Genomic DNA, 24,007 nt, shown 5'->3' with positions numbered 1-24,007 from the left:
CAGGATACTCTGAAAGTTGTTAGAATGAGACAGGAGCCTTGCACACCTCAACCTCCTCAGAAAGCTGCTGTGCCTTCTTGACTAATGAGGTGTTGTGGGCCCTGGTTAGATCATCTGTTACATGCACACCAAGGAAATTTGTGCTCTTCACTCTCTCTACAGCACAGCCATTATTGTACAATAGACTGTAGCTGACCCGTGCCTTCCTGAAGTCCACAATCATCTCTTGGCCGCGTTGAGACTCAGGTCGCTGTTCTCCCACCATTTGACAGGCCTCTCTGTGTGCTGATTCATCATTGCTGCTGATGAGGCCGACCACTGTTGTATCAACAGAGAACTTGACCGTGCATCTCGAGTAGGGTCTGGCAGCGAAGTCATGAGTCAGCAGCACAAACAGCGGCCGGCTGAGCACACTGCCCTGCAGTGGGGTTTGAAAGACCCCAGTGCTCAGCCTGAGGTACTACACTTCTGTTTGCAACTGGTTTCTGGAGTTGGAGATGAATGAACTCCAGTACTTTGTCAAAAGGGCTTCAAGCATAACTAAGCAACAGTGTCAAACATCAACAATAGGAAAGGTGAATTTCACACCAAATCCAATCGCTTACTGGAAACATATGTCAAGGTTTCTTTCCTGAAAGCTGCAGCTGTTAGGCATTAACAAATCAACTATTTGTGGCTGAAAATTTCCTCAAACCTAAATGACCAATTCACTTATTCCAGTAAAGTTAATTAAGATTTGATTAAGCTATTTGTCCTCGACTCCAGAAACCATTTATATTTAAATCCACAAACCCCAGATCTCCAAAACTAGTGAACAGGATGTCATTTTGCTATCACTTCAAACAGAAAGAAATCATTATCAGCTGTGGAACTAAAATCAACAAAACAACACATTTTCAAACATATGCAGATTCCTATTATTGAATAAAAGTGAAGAATAACCTTTTTAAAGTATTAGTTTGCATAAGGGCAGCCTGGTTCATAGCCCTGATCCAGCCGTTCCTATCCTCTTGAGTATCAGCACTGAAATAGTACGTTCTCATGCTTGTACGGTCTGCCTGGGAGCCAATAATAGAGTTCATACTGTAAATGTACGTCCGCATGCCTGTATGGGTTGCCTGGAAAAGAAAAGAAAGACATGTAAATCACAGGGAAAATTATTGAAATACTTAGCCACGCTTTCAGTTTTAGAAGTGACTTGCCAAAGAATAATGGGCAACCTCACTGCTAGCAACAGAAATGATTTTGCTCTTCTCATAGTTAGCATTCAGTAGATTTTCTAATTAGTAGAAGGATTTGTCGGAACCTTGCACACAGCACTCTTGTTCACTTCACACGTTGATACAGCATTCTATTGATCCTGCGTTAATTAAACTTGGTAACAAAATAAAAGCAAAACAAAGTGAATTTCGCTTTTTCCAATTTATTTTAGCCAAAACTTTCTGAATAACACAAGGAGAAGCAATAATATTAAAAATGAAAAAGTAATCAAGTCATAATCATACAAATAATTATTTATTATTATTTCCCAGTGCAACATGACATACCACTATTTCAAAGCATTTGGGCTCGAAGTTCAAAGTAAATTTATTTTCAAAATATATATATGTCACCATATACTTTCTTGAAGTGTTGGCACATGGCCTAGTGGATAAGGCATCGATCTAGTGATCTGAAGGTCACTGGTTCAAGCCTCAGCTGAGGCAGCGTGTTGTGTCCTTGAGCAAGACACTTAACAACACATTGCTCTGCGACAACACCAGTGCCAAGCTGCTTGGGTCCTAGTGCCCTTCCCTTGGACAACATTGGTGGCGTGGAGAGGGGAAGGCTTGCAGCTTGGGCAACTGCCAGTCTCCCATACAACCCTGCCCAGGCCTGCGCCCTGGAAATCCATGGTCTCACGAGACTAATGGATGCCTATGTACTACCTTGAGATTCATTTTCATGCAGGCATTCACAGTAGGTACAAAGAAGCACAATAGAATTAATGAAAAATTACACACACACACACAAAGAAGGACAAACAACCAACATGCATAAAATGCCAAACTGAGTGACTACAAAAAAATCAAATAGAAAGTAAGTCGTGTCTATAGGTTGTGAAGCATTTCAGTGCTGATGTGAGTGCAGGTATCCACGCTGGTTCAAGAGCCTGATAGTTGATGCTTCTCCCCGGGAGGCTACAAACAGGCGATGCTGTGGTTTGAGGCCTTGTCCTTGGTGACTGAGGAGGTTTTTTGCCAAATTGCCTAGGATCTTCACTGAGGAAACTGAAGATACAGTTGCTCAAGGTGATGCTATTAATTACTGCAGCCAGCTGATTAGCACAGGTCTTCAGTACTGGGCCAGATGCTTTCCATGGGTTCACTCTCCTAAAGGATGCTCTGACATCAATGTAAGAGACTGAAATCACAGGCTGAGGGAGTTGGGTCTGAGGGAGTTTGTGAAGGGTGTTCATAATACCTTCTTGTGTAACTGGATCCTTGATCTCCTTATTTGTAGACCCCAGTCAGTTTGGATTGGCAACTACGTCTCCACGATCACCATTAGCACAGGTGCAGCACAGGCTGTGTGCTTAGCCCAGTGCTCCACCGGCTTTAGATTCAAGACTGTGAGGCTTAGCACTCTACTGTCATATTCAGGCTTGTGGACAATATTGGGAGTATAAAAGTTGCATTGTTTGCTGTGTAACCAAAACTATGTAGTCAGCTTTGAACTTGCTATTTGCTATGCATGATTCCAATTTAGTAGGAGAATGAAATCTTAAGAATGTAGAAGACAATGGTGTGTTAATAAGAGGTAGCTAAGAGATGTAGATTATGTAGTCAGCTTTGAGTTTGCTATTTGCTATGCATGTATCCAATTTAGTTTGCTGTGTAACCAAAACTATGTAGTCAGCTTTGAACTTGCTATTTGCGATGCATGTATCCAATTTAGTAGGAGAATGAAATCTTAAGAATGTAGAAGACAATGGTGTGTTAATGAGAGGTAGCTAAGAGATGTAGATTAGAACATGATTAAGTCAATGGGTAGAAACAATAGTGGCGGATGTACTTGTGATACGCAACTATAGACCGATTGGATATGCTAATGCAACTAAACCAGGAGATTGCTATAAAAAATGCTATCTACAAGGATCGGTGGGCAATTAGCGACTAGCTCAATGACTGTCTCGGCTTTGATTTGCAAATTAAAGTTTAATACTTCTTGAAGAATCTTCTGTGTCTCCTGGTCGTTTGTGGGGCACGAGAAACCACGACAACAACACCACAATTATTCAACGAATCAAGATGGTGATGAGCTGGCATTTAGGAAGAATAATGAAAAATCTGGTTAACTGCTGCCACAGCACCAATCTCTTACTCAACAGATAATAACTGCTTCTGAACCTGATGGTGTGGAACCCAAGGCTCCTTTAGCTCCAGCCCGATGGTCATAGTGAGAAAAGTGTGTGGCATGGATGAAAGGGGTCTTTGACAGTGGATGCTGCTTTCCTAAGGCAGCAGTCCGTGTAAATGTGCTCAATGGTGGGGATGGCTTTTCCTGTGATGGACTGGACTGTATTCACTATTTTTTTGTAGGCTTCCCCATTCTTAGGCAAAGGTGCTTACAGACCAGGCAATGATGAAACCAGTCAGGATACTCTCCACCACACATCTATACAAGTCTGTCAGAGTTTTAGATGACGTGCCAAATCTGCACAAACCTCTACGAAAGAAGAGGTGCTGCAGTGCCTTCTTGGTAATGGAGCCAAGGAATTTAAAGCTTTGGACTCTCTCCATCTCTGATCTCCTGAGGAAGACTACTCAAAGACCTACAGTTTCCACTTCCTGTAGTCAATAATCAGTCCTTTGGTTTTGCTGATGTTGAGTGAGGGTTTGGTGTTAAGGCATCATTCAAACAAATCTTCATTCTCCTTCCTTTATGCTAATTCATCACAACCTCTGATTCGTCCAACAACAGCAGTGACTTCAGCAAACTTGAATATGGCAGTGGAATATGCTAAGCTTCACAGTCTTAAGTCAAAAGCTAGTAGAGCACTGGGCTAAGCACACAGCCCTGTGGTGCACCTTGTGCTGATGGTGATTGTGGCGGAAATGTGGTTGACAATCCAAACTTAATGGGCTCTGCAAGTGAGGATATTGAGGATCCAGCTACACGGGGAGGTATCATGAACACCATTCAGAAACTCCCACAGTCCCCAACGAGCCTGTAATTTCAGTCTCATACGCCGACATCAGAGCATCCTTCAGGAGGGTGAACCCACAGAAAGCATCTGGCCCAGATGATGTACCTGGCTGAGTACTGAAGACCTGTGCTAATCAATTGGCAGGAAGGCTTACTGACATCTTTTTCCTCTTGCTCCAGCAGGCTCAGGTACCCACCTGCTTCAAGCAGGCTTCAGTTATACTGGTGCCCACGAAGATATTGGTAACGACGGGGTCACGTGATGTCGTGCCATTGATCGGGCGCTTCCCTGAATAACTCCTACAAAAAGTTCTTTACAACCTGTTTATAAGGCTCTCATATAACCTTAATAAAAACAATGGTTATAAGGAAAAATCGTGGAAATCCTGCAGGTGCTATCGCTGCCGGCCTTGCACTCCTGGGAGCGTATGGAGTTGAGGGACGCGGGAACAATAGTGATGAGGCCTGCTCATCGGATAGTTCCTCCGAGCCTGCGGAAGGTCTGAGGACAGCGGCAGTGCGACGCGGTGATGGCTCAGGTAGTGACCTCACGGCCACGATTCATGAGTTGGCCGATGTAGTCCAGACTTTAACCGGTAGTTTGGACAAATTCGAGAGTCATTTAGACCTTATCATGCAAGAATCTAAGGAAATGAAGCAGACTTTGGAATCATTAAATTTGCAAACCCAGGATTTAGAAAATAATACAAAATTAGAAATAATACAAAGCCTGGAAAAAGAAAAAGATTCCTGGAGGATAGAGAAAGTAAAAATAATGGATAAACTGTAGCAGAAGAAATAATATCAAAATAGTGGGTTTAAAAGAGGGACTGGAAGGAACAGACACAGTGACTTTCTTTCAAGAATGGATCCCCAAAGTTCTGGGGAAAAAGAATTTTGACAAAGAATTATAGAAAGAACCCACAGGACTTTAATCTCCCGACCACCTTCAGAGCAAAGGCCGCGCTCTATACTTTTACGCTTTTTGAAGTATCAAGATAAACATAACGTATTACGAGCTGCAGCAATAGAGGCCAGAGAGAGAAATGGCCTATTAAGAGTTTGAAGGGGGAAAGATACAGTCAGCCCTCCTTATCCGCGGGTTCCGCATGCGCGGATTCAACCAACCACGGACCAGAAAAACCTGGAAGTTCTCCCTCCAGCACTCATTGTTTGAATGTGTACAGACTATTTTTTCTTGTCATTATTCCCTAAACAATACAGTATAACAATTATTTACATAGCATTTACATTATATTAGGTGTTATAAGCAATCTAGAGATGATTTAAAAGGACAGGCAGTCCCCGGGTTAAGAACGAGTTCCGTTCCTGAGTCCGTCTTTAAGTCGGATTTGAAGTCGGAACAGGTACATCCGGTATTATTTAGCATCAGTTAGTCAAACGTTTGTCTTATTATATAGTATATATTTTACATTTCTATGCATATAAAACACTTCAGAAAAGTATGTATTTCAAGAATTAAACCATTGCGTTGCTTAGAAATAATTGTAGCTTTCATTGGGGCAGGGCCTTTCACATGCTCTATTAAATTGTTCCGATTGTTGACCGACTGTAGCCTAATGCTTTTCTAATGACCGATGGCATTTCACCTCTTTCCGATTGCTTTATTACTTCCACTTTATTTTCAATCATGATCATGATTATTTTCGTGAACAGAAACACTGCAGATTCAAAGCTGCACCAGGTTCTAATGTCCACTGCACTGAGACATGTTAAATAAGGTCCAGGGTTCCGCTGGGTTCTAAAGACCACCGCACTGAGACAGGTTAAATAAGGGACTTCAGCATCCGTGTTTTTTGGTATCTGCGGGGGGGGGGGGGGGGGTCCCGGAACCAATCCCTCGCGGATAAGGTGGGCCGACTGTATCCTTCTGTGTGGCCTTGTTAAGAAAAGGGAAAGACTTTGACTTAACAAGGAGGTTATTAAAGAATAAAGGTCTTCAATATTCTTTATTATATCCAGCAAAGCTGAGAATTACTCTGTTGGATGGAGGGAGGAAATTTTTTACTAATCCCCAGGAGGCAATAAACTTTATTCAAAAAATATCCGAGACATCGTGATCCAGAATATTCTTCTGGAATAAGAGGCCTAGAAAGATGTACCTTGGACAAAATATATGAAGAAAATTATTTGATTTTCTTCATTAATATAGATTAATTTTAACACTATTATAATCTTGAACTTTGAATCTATATGATTATGGATGAAGACTATTATGATTTAAAATATTGATTATGGATGGTCTTTTTGAATTATATTACTTAGGAAATATATAGTTCATCTAATTTTGTTATAACTAGTATGAATAGCTTTGATTATATAGATATCATATTTTGATATGTTTAACTTTTGGTATGCTGGATATGTATTAAGTTACAATATTTAGGGTTATATTTAGTAAGTTTCTTTAAATTCTCTCCTTTATTTGGATATTTTGCTATATTAATGATATTTACTTTCAATATTATAGATTATGTTAGATATTTAGTAATAACAGGTGTGGAATATAATTTATTTTTACAGATGTTTAAGGAGTTATTGGGGGAGTGGATAGTTTTTTCATCATTTTTTTAAAAAAAGATTAATTACTGTATGATATATGTTAAAGAATGTCCATCTTTAATGTGATGTTTATCGGACCCCACAGTTAGAGGGGTTAAAGCGCCGTGGGCTTGGAGCGCCAGTTGGGACGATTTTTCTCCCTTTCTTTTTCTTTTTTTATTTCTTTTTCTCTTTTATTTTCTTTCCTCTTTGGTTTCCTTTCTATTTTCTATAGTTTATTGAAAATGGCACCAAATACCTCAGAGTCACTCAAAGAAGTGGGATTAATTTATACTTTTTTTGTGGGCAGGATTTATCAACCAATAAAATCTGATAACTATGAATAGAGCAATTAAATTTTTAAGTCTTAATGTTAATGGGATAAATGGACCGATAAAAAGGAAAAAGGTCCTGGTATATCTTAAAAAAAATCATATTGATATTACCTTTCTTCAAGAAATTCATCTTACAGTGACAGAACATAACAAATTAAAGAGAGGATGGGTTGGTCAAGTAATAGCGTCCTTCTTTAATTGTAAAGCCAGAGGAGTGGCAGTATTGATAGGGAAGAATTTGCCAGTGAAGATGGAGGGTATTATCATAGACCTGACCGGGAGATTTGTTATGATCAATTGTCAAATATATTCAGAATCCGGGATACTTTTGAATTTATATGCCCCCAATTATGATGACAAGAAATTTATTCAAAATATTTTTTCTGGAAGTTGTTCAAGGATATAAAAATATCTTAATTGGAGAGGATTTCAATTTTTTTCTGGATCCAATTTTAGATAGATCAGGTAAAAAAGTCGTGAAGGTCAGGGCAGCAAAAACCACCCTGGCCTTCATGAAGGACTTAAATGTAATAGATGCTTGGAGACGGCAACATCCAAGGGAAAGAGACTACTCCTTCTATTCAAAACAATATGATTCCTACTCTAGAATTGACTTATTTCTAATATCAGCTAAATTAGAAAGTAGGATCATTCAAATAGAATATGCCGTGAGACTACCCTCAGGCCATTCACCTTTAATTATATCAATTGAAATGCCTGATAAACAAAAAACATTATATAGATGGTGCTTTAATCCTTCGTTGTTGAAAAAAAAGTTTTGCAGTTTTATTAGAGCTCAAATAGAACTGTTCTGTGACACGAACTCACCGTCTACTGTCAATAATTTCTTATTATGGGACACATTAAAAGCATACTTAAGAGAACAGATAACTGGATACATTAAGGGAATAAAAAATAAATATGTAACAGAATCAAATGAATTGGAGAAAGAAATAACACAATTAGAAAAAGATTGTCAGAATTCAACAAGAAGAAAATTATAAAAAATTAGAGTATAACACAAAACAAACCTATGGAATAGAAAAAATGATACTAAAATCAAAACAATATTATGAATTAGGAGACAGAAGCCATAAAGTACTATCTTGGCAATTGAGGGTGGAAGAAACCTCCAGAACAATAAAAGCGATTCAAACAGGGTAAGATTTCATATAAGCCAAAAGAAATAAATGATATTTTTAAGCAGTTCTATTCAGAACTATATAAATCAGAATCAGTGGGTGACTCACTGAAAATTGATTATTTCTTGTCTAATTTACAACTTCCTAAACTGAGTCAACAAGATCAGGAAGAATTGAATGCCTCTTTTTCTAGGGATGAAATTGAAAAAGCCCTGGGCTTATTCCACGCTAATAAATCACCAGGAGATGATGGTTTTCCCCCTGAATTTCATAGAGAATTTAAGGATCAATTAATGCCCCTTTTTTATGAGGGTTGTGACTCAGGCTGAGGAGACCCATACTCTACCGGAATCCTTTTCAACGGCAATTATTACGTTAATTCTTAAGAAGGATAAGGATCCGCTAAAACCAGCATCTTATAGGCCTATCTCACTTTTAAATGTGGACTATAAAATTATAGCAAAAGTATTAACTAATAGATTAGCTCAATATCTGCCAAAATTGATTAAATCCGATCAAACAGGATTTATTAAAAATAGACAATTATCTGATAATATTGGCAGACTATTGACTATATTACATTTAGCTAAGATGAAGGTGGACCCGACTGTAGCAGTGGCTTTAGATGCAGAAAAGGCCTTAGATAGACTTGAATAGGATTTTTTATTTAAAACAATGGAAAAATTTGGTCTAGGCCAAATATTCATAAATTAGATAAGAGCACTTTACCATCAGTCTAAGGCCAAAATAATTACGAACGGGCAGATTTCACCAGTTTTCTCTCTACATAGATCTAGTAGACAAGGTTGCGCACTATCTCCAGCTCCATTTGTTCTGCCAATAGAGCCATTGGCTGAGGCTGATGGATGAGATCCAGGCATAAAGGGGTTTAAAGTGGCCCAGGAAGAATATAAAATTAATTTAATTGCTGATGACATTTTAGTATATTTGGCTGACCCGGCCGGCTCTTTGGTAAGACTTAGGGCCTTGCTGGACAATTATGGTATCGTCTTGGGATATAAAATAAATTGGAATAAAAGTGAAATTTTACCTTTAGGTAGAGGAGACTATGCCCAATATCAATATGGCACTCAGTTTAGATGGGTTAAATCCAACATGAAGTATCTGAGGATTAAGTTTAATCGTAATTTGCATGACCTTTATAAACTTAATTATCTCCCCTTGCTGTGGAATGTCGAGGAGGACCTACGTAGGTGGATAAACCTGCCCATCACACTGATGGGAAGGGTAAACTGTATAAAAATGAAGATAATACCAAGACTTCAGTATTTTTTTTCAGTCTTTACCTATCCCATTACCTAATTTTTTTTAAAAGATTCTCAATGGACATATTCATCTATTTTTATGGTCAGGAAAAACATCTAGAATCTCCATGGAAAAACTGACCTGAGACTATAAATTGGGAGGGTTAAAATTACCAGATTTTAAAAAATATTATTTAACTGCACAAGCACATTTTATTGCTTCTTTTTTGAAGAGACAACTATTCCTTCTTGGGTTACAATTGGCTTACACGTGGTAGGAGAAGAGATGGCAGAAGAATTTATATATAAATGGGACTCCAAATTAATTAAAAAGAAAACAAACATTCCTCTACTGAGACATGTAATTTATATCTGGGAAAAAAATTAAACAATTTATGGGAGTTTAAAAAAAAGGAATATCCTCAAAGACGCCTCTATCTCAGAACAGATTAATACCCATGACTCTGGGTAATAAATTTCTAGTCACCTGGTATCAACACAGTATCAGGCGCATTGAAGATCGTTATAATCAGCAGAAGCAATTTATGTCTTTTGAGGGACTTAAAAATAAATATAATTTATCTAATAACACATTCTTCTGCTATCTCCAATTACGATCTTTTTTGAGGGACTGTTTGGGTCCATCACTGGCCCTACCAAGGTGCTCAAACATGGAGATTCTAATTCGAAAGGGGAATACAACTAAATTAATTTCTGTTATGTATTCTTTATTCTGGGACCAATGCCCAAAGTTTGGTATATACAGATTGAGGGAGAGATAGGAGATGGATTTGGGCATTGTAATTGATCATCAATGCTGGTCACATCTATGCTTGGATAGTGTTACCACTCTTATCAACTCTAGATACAGAATGATACATTTTAATTTTTTTTACATCAGTTGTATCTCACACCTGAAAAAAATACATAAAAGTAAACCAGAAATTTCTGACAAGTGTTTCAGGTGTGGCATAGATGTTGGTACCTTTTTACATTCCACCTGGCTATGCACAAAACTGAGATCTTTTTGGATAGATCTGGGGGAGGTACTGGGAAAGATTCTGAGGATGGATTTCCCTCTAGACCCAGAATTGTTTCTTCTGGGGAACTTAGCAGTTTTGAAAGTTAACCTCCCCAGGAATAAATCCAAATTTATTAAAATTGCGCTGTCAGTGGCCAGGAAATGCATAGTGGTAACATGGAAATCCGATTCCCTTGTACATATTGATAATTGGAATAAAGAGATGCAAAGCTGTATACCCCTTGAGAAGATTACTTATACCCTTAGGAATGGATACACTATGTTCTTTGAGATTTGGCAACCATACTTGGATTACTTCAATGCCCAGATTGTTTAATCTAATTATTTTAATTTTTTAAAATTAATATATCCCTTATTATAAGCTAGGTTCTTTAATTTGTATTTTAAACTGACTCTGAGAGCTGGATGCTTACTCTTTTTTTCTCTTTTCTTTCTTCTTCTCTCCTTTCTTTCCTCTGTCCTTTATGTTTTTTTTCCCTCCTTTTTTCTAAATGCGGGGAGATGGTGTTGGAATAGGTGTTCTTTTTTTACTCCCGAACTTATTAATGTATTTGAATTATTTTTTCCCCAATATGTATTAATTGTTGTATTAATTAAGTCCTTATATTCCTTCTTATAAAAATTAAATAAAAAAGATATTGGTAGCCTGCCTCAATGACTTGCAGGTACATCAACTGTGAAGAAATGCTTTGGAGGCCAGTCACGGAACATCAACTCTTGCCTGAGGAATTGCCTTCGATTGCTTACCGTCACAACTGGTCAACAGCAGATGCCAGTTCATTGGCTCCACTCAGCCTTGGAATATCTGGACAGTGAAGATGCATACATCAGGATGCTCTTCACTGACTACAGCTCTGCATTCAACACTCTCATCCCCTGAAAACTAATAAGGTCCTAAACCTAGGCCTCAATAACACCTTGAACAACTGAATCATCGATTTCCTCACTTGCAAGACTGCAGTCAGTTCAGATTGGCAAAAACGTCTCAATTACCATCAGCGCAGGTACACCGTAAGCTCTAATGCTTAGCCGCCACCACAATCACCTAACTGAAGAGGCAAATATCCACTGTTGCTTACTTAAGAAATAACAAACAGCTGTAGGACAATAACACTTAATTCAAAAAGACATCCCCTTTTGGAGAAAAGCAGGTTAATAAATACATCTGACACTGGGAGCAATGTTACAGACCTGATATAACTATGCTAGATTGAATGGATAAAACACGGCAGTGTTTTCTAAAGTCTGCAATGCAGCCAATATGTCACTGTTTTATTGGCGGACAGCTGGAGCAGACAATGTTGGTGGTCTACGTGGCCTCAGTCACAACAAGGACAGGGCCTCAATCCGCGGTGTAGCCTGCTTGTAGCCACCCAGGAGCGAGGCAGAGTCAGTATGCTCCATCGGAGCGCCAGAGGCAGCGTGGCACAGTGTCCGTGTTGATGTATTGTGTTCAACTGCAGACTACTGCAACACACGTGGACTCAGGAACTACGACTATATATTTTTTCTGTGTTACTATATTTTACTGCTGTTTTATATGTGTTATGTGTGCCTTGTGCTGTGAAAGATCATTGGCACAGTGATTTGCACTTTAGCCCTGGAGGAACGCTGTTTTGTTCGGTTGTATTTATGGGTATTCATGCGTGGTTGAATGACAATTAAACTTGAACTTGAACATAAGTTTGCAAGAATTACTTTAAATACACTTGAAGTTTTGCTACATCTAGGAGAATCTTTTCCAATACAAATTAAATCATAAGTGCAAACAAGCATTTCATGATGGATCAACCACTCCAGTCCAGTTAAATGGAAGGACTGTGATTAAAGGAAATGAATTATTTCCCCTAATCCATAGCTAATATAATTAGCTTTCTGAATAGCTTGTAGTAAATACATGAATTTTCTACAACTGGTGTACAAGGAATCTACATCACATTTACATTAAACTTTGTGCCACAAATACAGTCCCCCCTTTTAAACTCTTTGCTGTTGATTGGGCCCAAGCACTGACTTTGTTAATCCCACCAGATGATGGTCTGCCAACCCTCAACTCACCAGTTTATTTCTGCTTTCCATTTTATGCTTACCAATTAATTCTCAGATGACTAATTCATTATGCTAATTCCATTCACCTTAATTTTTATTAAATAGTACTTATATGTTATTGAATTAATTTTGTGAATATAAATTAATTCTACAGTTTTTGTTATTCAGAAATTAATAACCTAAATTTTGTGTGATTTTTAAGAACTGTGTTATCGTATCACTGGAGATTCCAGCATTTCTCCTATTTACCATGCCAGTCTAACTGGCTCTTGGTTCCTTGCCTGCTTGAACTGCTAAACCACATTGTCCAATTTCAAATCCACAGGGATCATGGTAAAGACAAAAAAAATCAATGACCAAAATCAATGAGTGAACCATGCCTGCAGCCTCCTCTTAAATCTCATTAAATGTTTTGTTTCCAATGTTTCTGGGTCACTCCACTGTTGCAGAAACAAAATATGTTTCCAATATTTCTCTTTCTCCTGCAAGCCACATAGTTATTTTGCCTACTTTAATCTATAAGGGGCACATAGATGCATTTATCTCTTTCTTTTTGAAAAAGACCATCAATAAATTGCAGTTTATACTGTAGAACAAGGAATCAGAAGCTGTTTAGGAACAACCTTGGCCAGGAAATTTTCTGCTGGTGCTGGGCCACACACATGCACACACTTGTCACTGATCGACACACTGTCTGTGTTAACCTTGCTGCTGGGAAAGGCTGTGTCACTAGAGATCCACACAGATATGTAGGTCAGCAATGAGTGCAGGCAGAGATCATTGCTCGACAGAAATCTCAGAGCAATGTTTTATCCTGTCGATGTGAGCAATGAACTTGTTTTAAAAAATAGACTTGTTAATCTGCCTTAGTCATGGAGCAATACAGCAGAGAAGCAGACCCCTCAGTCCAAATTGTCAATTTGCCTAATCGGCCCAAATCCCTCTAACCCTGTAGTATCCAAGTGCATGTCTAAGTACTAATTCAATAATGAAATTGCACTCACCTCCACTCCTTTGACACCTCATTCCACATACCCACCAGTCACAATGTGAAAAATTTTCCTTCTTATGTCCCTTTAAATATTTTCCCCCCTTTCATGTTAAATCTAAGGCCTCTAGTTTTAGACTCCCCTACCCTGTAACCCTTCAGCCTAGTTATGCCCCTCATGATTCTATGAACTTCCAGAAAGTCACTTGTTAGCTTCCTGGACTCCGGGGAAAAAAGCCCCAGCCGACACAGTCTTTCCTGACAAGTCAAACACTCCAGTACTGGTAACATCTTTTGTATTAATTGTGCACATAAAATACAAATAATTGACAGCCCCAGTGCATAGAAAACCTCTTGGCACCCAAAGATAAACAATTAAAAGCTCAAGCTCTATTTTCTGCTTCTGATTATGTCAAAAATAATGGCTTCTCCTTTAATCCATCTATGCTTCACCTCAGCTACTCCTTGTAATATTAAATCCCATCTTCTAATCACTCTCTGGGTATAGAAAAATCCTGGAATTTCACAAATCTGAAAGACACAGCTTCTTGGGCAATCTGCAATACAATGAAAATTAGGAATACAAAGATTGAGGCACACTACATAAAAATCACTTCGCACAAATTAAAATTTCTGTCTCGGGTTTGTTGGGATACTGAGTATCATGCTCCAGAAGAACACTGATTACATAACTATATTTGTGGCCTTTAGGTCCAATTTATCAATAGCCATTGCAGAAATTAGCTCCGTTCGATCAAAGATTAATTAAAAGCACAAGTCCTTCAGACTCTTTAGAGGCTTCCTCACATATACTGGCCTCAATACAAGACTAAACACAAGGCTAGTTACAGAAAAAAATCAAGCAAACCTGACATTTGCAATATAACCACCTGAGCCTCAACTAAGCTAAAACCTGATTTACTTAGAGGTTTCATTCAATTTCCCATCCATCTATAACATATTCTCACAAAGAAGCTTTATAGAATGAAAACTGTTCAATGATTTATACATATTTAGCTGAATGAAAATCACTTGAGGGTCTACTCAAGATGTTGACAGTGGAGGTAGTTGGGTAATTACAATTTTTGCTTGTATTATTTATTTATCTTGAGCTTTATGGATCAATGCAAAGCCATTTTAAAGTCAAAAAGATAAAGAGTGAACAAAATGACAATTCACTTAAAAAAAACACTACAGTAATGCAGTGTAAAATACTCTGGACCTCAAATGAAAGTCGGATGATTTCTTTTCATAGGACATTATGTGTGAATAAGCTCAGACTTGGCTGCTATCCCTCATCAATAATTATCCACCCAGTACTCACTTCTGGGCTCCTATATGAAAATAAAGCAGGCATTCAGTAAAATGCCGAGATTCCGCTAAACATACAGAAATAGAGCCCAGCATCAGTTAGCACCCTAAACACAGCGAAAAATGGTAAAGAAATGTTTCATTAAAAATGGCATCTTCATATTCAAGTTTAAGTTGCACATTTAAACTGAAAAATCTGCTGATAACCACAATTCAGAGATTAAAAGTTTCTCTATCCTCAGGTATAAATTTAAACTAACTAGAAATGATCAATCCCCTTTCCTTCCTCATCTGTTCTAAATATTCTGCACGCATCATTGCCACTTTATTAGTTGTCAGATAAGTATGCAAAACAAATCACGATATTAATTGCATAAATATTGCTCAATACATTCATATTCTTACTGACATTGAATATGGCCCTTCCATTCTCTAGCACTGTAGGTGACTTCAATAAAGCTACTTCATCTTTCATTCCAGTTTCTTCCTGCACATTGTTTAGTTCCTAAAATTCCATAATGATTACTTAGATAACTGACTCCTACTGCACTCCATAGCTACAGCTATCAATGTAACAAAATTCAGTTCTCCCTTTCTATTAAAAAATTCAGAACATCCCAGTTAAAACTGAGCTCAACCAATGTAACTTTTAATATAGATTGACAGCCATTCAGGAAACTTAAAAACAGTCAGTAGACTTGTGTTTTAGCTGCTCCTGCCAATGACCAATTATTAATTTTTAGATTAACAAAGACAGCAGAACATATTTTGTGATTCAAATTGCAGATTACATATCTGAAACTTTCAAGACAAGCAAACTGAATTAGGTTATTTGGATACATAGTTAATATAATAAATACATTTACTTTGACTAGTTTTACAAGTTCCAAACTATGTGAATTAATTGCTTCTGTCTTCAAAGTTTCACAATGGCTACCAACTTAATGAATGGATATTTATTTGTTAAATTAAATAATTTCCATCAATTACATTTAGAAAAATATTGCTGATAAGAAAACAAGTCAGTATTATCCTAGTCATTACAGACATAATTGGCAGTAACAATGAAATCTGCTTTATCGAGCATATAAGGTTCAAATCAATCACTTAAACTGAGTAAGATTTCTGATTATGTCCTCTACAGGCCTGCCATTAGTTCAGAAAGCCATCTGCAGAACACTCGGGGCCAGGTATTGAACCATACATGAAAATGAATGAAATGAAATAGAGATGGGTTCAATATAGATTTAATGTGCTTCTGATGCAGGACTTTTATGTATGCAGCTCCTACTGTGATTAAAGGCACCTGAGGTAACAATAACGTTCATTGTAGCATTTTGTCACAATAACCACAACCCTTTTCAGAAAACTCTGCAACAACTTAGCTATTTCATAAAATTAATTGACTTCTTAAAAGTGACACCATAATCACCTCTATCCTGTGGCTGAAATTATTTACGCACAGAGTAATGTTGACATGATGTGGATTCACCCCAGGATTGGGCAACCTGCTTCACTGGCACCCAATGCAGTCAAATGGGAGGGCCCACACACAGGACCTGCAAAATGGTGGCCCAGAAAAGCCTTTGGGACTGAATTACAGAAACAACAGGGTGACATAGTCACACTCTGGTGTCACTAATGTTTAAAGACCTCACACAGACTCAACAGCGTGTGTAAGCAGCACGAGCAATACGCCAGCAAATGAACCATAACACAATTCTTAGAAATAAACACATGCCCACCATTCTAGTCATAAAAGCTTGAGTAACACTTCCCACAACATTAAATAGATTGCAACTACTACCTGCAGAAACAAGGTCAGGTGAAAGGGGGGATATAATCAGAAATAGATGTGTGTCCTGTTAGTGGAATGGGGAAGAGTGGGAGAAGGTATGTGACAGTGCTTATAAGCTTCACATTGAGCACAATGTGTTTATGAGCATGGACATAGATGCCAGAGGCTGGGGCAGGAGCAGATATTAAATGACAATATTAATTTAACCTTGTACAATCCTAGAGTAGGAAGATGTGCTGAAACTGTAGACAGCAACAAGCCCAGAGCATGAGTACAGAGCATATTTCTAACCTCCTTACATGAAGGAAGTTATTGCACCACAAAATAATGCGGAGGAAATTCGAGGACTGCCAGAAATTATTGTTGAACAGAGGCGGCTGATGAGAGATAATAACAGAGGTATATAAAATCAACGGGCCAGCTTATGTTAACAGAAAAGACCAATTGCTGGAAAGATTACATTCAGGGCAAACGGAATTAAAATGATAGACAGATTAGAGACATGATTTTAAAAAAGGCTTTTCTTTCTACCCAGAAAATTAGGAAGATCCAAAACTTTTCTCTGACAGGATATCAACTTGAAGAGTAATAACCTAGATGGCTTCAGGCCAAGACATACAATGGAGAATTAAGCCAAATGATTTTCCTTTGGTCAAAACAGATGAGGGGAGAAAGATGGAAAGTGTCTTCCTTCTATTTCTTAAATGTCCTCGATACAATTCAATTGGAAACCTAAATCCCGTAAGTTTAAATACAAACATCTTTAGTTACAACTAGCACACATGTAGGAATTGCAATTTGACCACAACGGTCAAGCGTGCCAAACTCACAAGCAGTTAAGGTCACATGTGTGTGTACTACTTGTACTTAATGATACTGAAGGGAGGATGGCCCCTCCCTGTCCATCTCAACTCACTCTGCACCATTAACTTATAAATACTGCTGACTTACAGTGGTGGTCTTGAACTGTTTACTCACAGTAAAAGATGTGTTTGTTTCTTCAGTTAACAGACTGATGTAATTACTATTTCACTTTTATCGCAGTAGAATCCTGCAGGATGCCATGAATTTGAGGGAAGCCTGGAATGATAATTTTTCCTTTGTCTTTCCAATTATGCTTGTTTACTCAAGATATTACTTTTCATAAAACCACTCCTCCAGTGGGCAACACAGTATACACAGCTGTATCCAGCAATCAGTACACTTAAAACTCTGTTTGCTGACACCTACAATGTAGTGGCTGTAGCTATTAGCACATTTGATATTCTCAAAACTCTATGGCACATTGAGTCTGCAATCTATTCCGAGCCAAGTCCTTCAAAACTCAAGTGAGAAAACATATTCCTACACAGTGGTAAGCAAATGATGCAAAATTAATTCTCAATTTTATTTCAGATAAATCTTTAGTCAGTAAGAGCTTAAGGGTTATGGTGTATTTAATGGCATAAAGGGCTAATTGCCCATTCATGTTCATAAATTGATGTTTAAATGCTAAACCAGTGCACAATAGTATAAATTTGTATTGCTCTGATTGTACCTAGGCCTACTTTTAAAATGGGTAACAATGGATCACTGCAGTATTTAAGCAGTATTTCACATTTGGGAAAGAATGGGCTTATTGTGCACAAGGTCAGCACAGCTTTGTGTGGGGAAGTCCTGCCTCACAACTTAACAGTTTTGCTTGAGGAGTTGACAAAGGTAATTAGTGAATGTTGCCCACGTGAACATTAGGAAAGCATTTGACAAAGTTCCTCATGGTATGCCGGTCTGCAGGAGTTCAGAATCACATAGGCTATGCTGAATTGGGAACTTCAAAATTAGATGTGGATGGATATTCTTTTGACCAGAGGTCTGTGACCAGTGGTGAGTTGGATGAAAATTTAGTTAGAATGATTAATAAATTTGCAGATAATATGGATATTAGTGGTCTTGCGGTTAACCAACCAAGGACAGATCCGTTGGAAATTTGAGGAGAGAAGTAGAGTTTAAGCCAGACAAGTGTGGAGTGATTCCTTTTGGGAGATCAAAAGTAAGAGGGAAGTACAGAGTAAATGGCAAGACCCTTCAGAGCAATAATGTAGACGGGCATTATTAGCTTCAAACCTTAACTCCCTGAATGCGGCAACACAACATAGGGTGGTAAAGAAGATGCACAGAATACCCGCCTTTATCAGTCAGGAAGTTACTAAACTTGGAACATAGAGGCTGTAAAAAAATTTCTGTTCAGCCCCATTTGCTGTTCTTATTGCCACACTACAAGAAGAATATTGATGCTTTGGAGAGGGTGCAGAAGACATTCACCTGTCTGTTGCCTGGATTGGAGCACTTTAGCTAAAAGGAGAGGATGGACAAACTAAGATTATTTTCCCAGAAGCTTAAATATATTAAACTTTGAGACAGATGTTAAGAGTCATTTTCCCAGGGTGGAACGTCAAATACCAAGAGTGCATGGGCTTTGAGTGTGAGGGAGAACGTTTAAAGGAGCTATGTGTGGTAAAGTTATTTTTAAATACAAAGAGTGATAGATGTCTGAAACACACTGCCAGGGAAGCGCTAAATGTGATTATGACAGTAATACCCTAGAGGCATTGAGGCAGACACATGAAAAGTTAATGAATGGAGGAATATGAACTGCATGCTAGTAGATATTTAGATGGACATCATGGTCAGTTCAGACGTGGTGGGCTGAAGCGCCCATACGTGCACTGTACTGTTTTTACAAGTTGTACTTTGAAGTGCAAGTCAACCAATTAGTTACTTTTAAACAAAATATCAGCTACAGTATTATACACAACATCAAGAGTGACAACGTACAAACCTGATAATTGTTGAGTTGGGTGACATTGTGCTAGTTTTCAGCACCTTTTATATTGTGAAATGCACTTTGAAGAGCTCAGGATGACGATGGCACCTAACAGCGACTCCTTTCCTTCAGAAACAGCTCTATTTCTATCTTTGATATCTCTTTTTTTTCCCCCTTTTCAAGGTTCTTTTGAAGATGCTGACTTTGGATCTTTGCAGAAATGAGTCCCACTCTCGGGGCCTCATGACCAGCTGCTTTTCGATATGCCAAGGGTGCGGCCTGGAAGACTAGGCCTACCTTCAGGGTGCCAGATTTTGTGGCTCTGGAGGTGGGCAGATTCAAGGCCAGTGCCGCCGTCTGAAGGTTGTAAACAGTGAGCTGGCTGCTGGCTGCTGGCTGTGTGATTAGAGTCCAAAGTTCTTTGGACACAGAGCTCAGAAAAAGAGACACAACGGACTTTTAACACCATAAACCTGCGAGGTACTTCGGTATGTCTCCCCTCTCGCTGTGAAACAGAGTCACCTCTTTTTCCCTTAGTATGTCGAATACCAGGTGAACGAGTAGTCTTTGAGGTACTTCAAGTCTGTGCCTTTATTGATGCTTCGCTGTATGCTTGAGTGCTCAGTGGGGGGTGCCAACACTTTTTTGCTGGTGGGGGTGGGAGGGAGTGGATGCTTTGCTGCTGCTTAAGCGTGGGAAAGGGAGCTGGGGGGGGGGGCTTTGGAATTCTAACATTTAACGGTCATTCGTTCTCTGAGGAATTCCTCGGTTTCAGGAATTTCAGGATGTATATTGTATACATTTCTCTATTGCTTGAAGATGTGCAAAGCCATAACTGACAAGCAACCAGAGGAAGAGACAATCGTGCACATCTAAAGCATACTAAGTCATAGTAATGTTTCAAGGACCAGGTTAAAAGAGGTTTAAAAAAGCATAAATTGAAGATCTACTGAGAACATTTTTGGGCATATGACACAGCAGGATATTTGTTTGTACATGAAACCAAAAAAATGAAAGAAGGCAAATTTCTTAAATAGACCTTTAGTAACTAATTCTTTAAACATCTGGGAACCAACACACAGTAAGTAATCAGAAGGGTCAGGGGCAATACCCAAAGAGGAATCAACTTTCATTTATACTCTTGAATCAACTGCGCTCTGAACTTTGGCAATAATAAATATGTATTCATACTCAAATGGACGCCTCAGACCTGGTAGAAAGTGCTTCTAACATATGAGCTCTCAAGGATTCGCTACACTAAGAGATTCTATAAATATATATTCAAAAGACTGAATAAGCACAAAAGACTGATAAGAAATAAGACCATAAGACATAGGAGCAGAATTAAGCCACTCAACCCATTAAGTTTGCTCTGCCATTCCATCACAGCTGATTTATCATCCCTTTAAATCCCATTCTCCTGCGTTCTCCCCCTAACCTTTGATACCCTGAATATCCAAAAACATATCAATAGGTTTAAATAGGTGCCTATAGGTGTATTTAATGTCAGAGAAATATATACAGTATACATCCTGAAATTCTTTTATCAACCTCTGCTTTAAATATACCAAATGACTTGGCCTCCTCAGCGGTTCATGGCAAGATTTACCACCTTCTGGCTAAAGGAATCTCTTATTTCTGTTCTAAATGGAAGTCCCTCTATTACGAGGCTCTGCCTACTGCTCCTAGACTCAACCACTACAGGAAACATTTGAAAAGTTTCAATAAGATCCTGCAACCACCCCTCCCCTCCACTGCCATTCTTCTAAACTACAGAGTACAGGTCCAGAGCCAACAAACACTCTTCAGATGTTAACTCCTTCATTCCTGGAATCATCCTCATGAATATCTCTAGACCCTCTACAATGCCAGCATATCTTTTCTTAGATAAAGGACCCAAAACTGCACACTATACTCCAAATGTGGACTGCTAAATGCCTTATAAAGCCTCAGCATTACATTCTTACTCTTATATTCTAATCCTCTCAAAAGGAATGCTAGCATTGCACTTGGCTTCCCTACAACCAACCCAACCAAGAAGTTAACCTTTAGGGAATCCTGCACAAAAACACCCAAGTCTCTTTGCACCTTTGAAATTTGTATTTTTTCTCTATTTAGAAAATGATCTTCACCTTTTATCCTTCTACCAGAGCATGACCATATACTTCTCTACACTACATTCCATCTGCCACTCTTTTTGCTCATTCTTCCAATCTGTCCAAGTCCTTCTGCAGATGCCCTGCTTCCGCAATACTACCTGCCCCTCCATCTATTTTTGTATCATCGGCAAACTTGGCCACAAAGCCAAAAGTTCCATCATCCAAATCGCTGGCATATAATGTGAACAGAAGCGGTCCCAATACGGATCCTTGTGGAAAATTATCATCTTTCCCGTAATGTCACAGGATCTTATTTTGCTAAACAGCCTCATTTGTAGCACCTTGTCAAAGGCCTTCTGAAAATCCAAGTACACAACATCCCCTGAGTCTCCTTTGTCTGTCCTGCCTGTTACTTCCTCAAAGAATTCCAACAGACTTGTCAGGCAAGATTTCACATTAAGGAAACCATGCTGAGTTGGCCTATTTTATGATAAGCCTCCAAGTATCCCGAAACCTCATCCCTAATAATGGACTCCAACATCTTCCCAATCACTGAAGTCAGGCTAACTGGCTGAGAAATTCCTTTCTTCTGCATTTCTCCCTTTTTAAAGAGTGGGGTGACTTTTGAAATTTCCCACTCCTCCTGAACCATTCCAGAATCAAGTGATTCACCATAATCTTTTCAGCTACCTCTTTCAGAACCCTGGGGTGGAATCCATCCCTTCCAGGTGACTTAGACCTTGCAGTTGCTCAAGCAGCTTCCCCTTGGTAAGAACTGCACTCCTGTCCTGACACTCTTGAACTTATGGCATGCTACTTGCACCTCTTACATCTTCCACAGCGAAGACTGATGCAAAATACTTAAGTTTATCTACCATTTCTTTGTCCCACCATTGCTACCTCTCCAGTGTCATTTTCCATTTTTTGCCTCTCTTTTACTCTTTTTTAACTTGGGGGAAAAAATTCAAATCCTCTTCAATATTATTGGCTAGCTTACCTTCCTATTTCATCTTTTCTCCCTTTTTTTAAAAGTTACCTTCCGAAAGTTTTTAAAAGCTTCCCAATCCTCTAACCTTAACTTTTTACTATATTAAATGCCCTCTCCATCCACATCCTGGCTACTGTTTGGGGGCTTATATATAACTCCCATCAGGTTCTTTTTACCCTTACAGTTTCTTAACTCCAACCCACAAGGATTCTGCATCTTCCGATCCTATATCACCCCTTTCTAAGGATTTGATTTCATTTTTTGCTAACAGAGCCACCCCAGCCCTTTTGCACACCTGCCTGTCCTTTCACTACAAGGTTTTATCCTTGGATATTAAGCTTTCAACTATGATTTACTTTCAGCCACATCTCATTGATCTCCATCCAAAGTAGTGGGTGTTCATAACATGGGGGCAACAAGTATCTTTTCATATATCTGTAATTTCTTCTACAAAGAGCAGTTTACACGTCCAATCCTCTCTCAACCATATTGGGTGTGGCAAGAACCTTCAACTCACTAACCAATTACAAACAATAGCTAAAGGAATGGTGCTTTCATATTAAAATTTACTAAATGACTTACTTCACCAGCATAAAGTCTATAAAGATGAACTTATATAGTCATGTTGCTGAATTATAGGCTGATGATGAATTCATTCATTAGTCAAACAGTTCATTTAAGTTACCATAATTATCATGGTGATTAATAAATATTTCTTCATATGTAATGTAAACTTGTAACACAAATCTCCCAGATGCTACAAGTCCAGGATATTCATAATATTTCATTTGTTACAAATTAGAATATTATAATACTTTTCACATAAAACAAATTAATAAATTCTTGAGGCATCTTGCAGGAAAATATCCAATATTGCAAGTGATTATGGTATCTGATTATTACAAATATTTAAAATTAGCAAGGGGTGAAAAGACTGAGAAAATATGCAACAACCTTTGGGTGATCATTTATATTTTCAGGAACATTTCAGCCAATCCATCATAGGAGAAGGTTACACCCATATAAAAGTCAAATTGAGTTCTTTCTCCCAATCCTGTTTAATCTTAAGTAAAGGACGATTATCCCATTGTAATAATAAATTATAAATTCTTCCAATAGAACCTTTCATCGAAGGGTTCATATTCATAATAGTATCTAACAAGTCAGCCTCCAATATGTAAGGAAAACTACTTAAATATTTTTGTAAAAAAATGTCTAACTTGAAGATATTGTAAAAAGTGTGAATATAAGAGAGAATATTAATCGACTAATTGTTCAAAAGACATCAATCTGCCTTCTTTAAATAAATCCCAAAAATAATTAATACCTTTATTTTTCCAAAGTAAAAAAATTGGATCACTTCAGGGAGGCTTAAAAAAGTAATTACGATAAATTATACTACAAAGTTTAAATTTTTAAGATTAAAAAAATTGCAGA

At 38.2% G+C, this 24,007-nt stretch overlaps 1 protein-coding gene across 17 annotated transcripts in view; it reads right to left on the bottom strand.

The window, feature by feature from the left end:
- Positions 1-24,007, bottom strand: part of plekha7b (pleckstrin homology domain containing, family A member 7b) — a 401,998-nt gene that overhangs the window by 110,904 nt on the left and 267,087 nt on the right. For all 17 annotated transcript variants that reach the window (XM_073049397.1, XM_073049398.1, XM_073049399.1 and 14 more), the window contains one exon: positions 943-1,118. In XM_073049397.1, coding sequence (XP_072905498.1) covers positions 943-1,118 — 176 coding nt within the window. The remainder of the gene's footprint in view (positions 1-942; positions 1,119-24,007) is intronic.

This window comes from Hemitrygon akajei, chromosome 6 (genome assembly GCF_048418815.1).
Source record: "Hemitrygon akajei chromosome 6, sHemAka1.3, whole genome shotgun sequence".
In the NCBI taxonomy this organism is placed as follows: domain Eukaryota; kingdom Metazoa; phylum Chordata; class Chondrichthyes; order Myliobatiformes; family Dasyatidae; genus Hemitrygon; species Hemitrygon akajei.
Note: the sequence above shows the minus strand (reverse complement) of the source record. Positions and strands in the feature narration are given on the sequence as shown.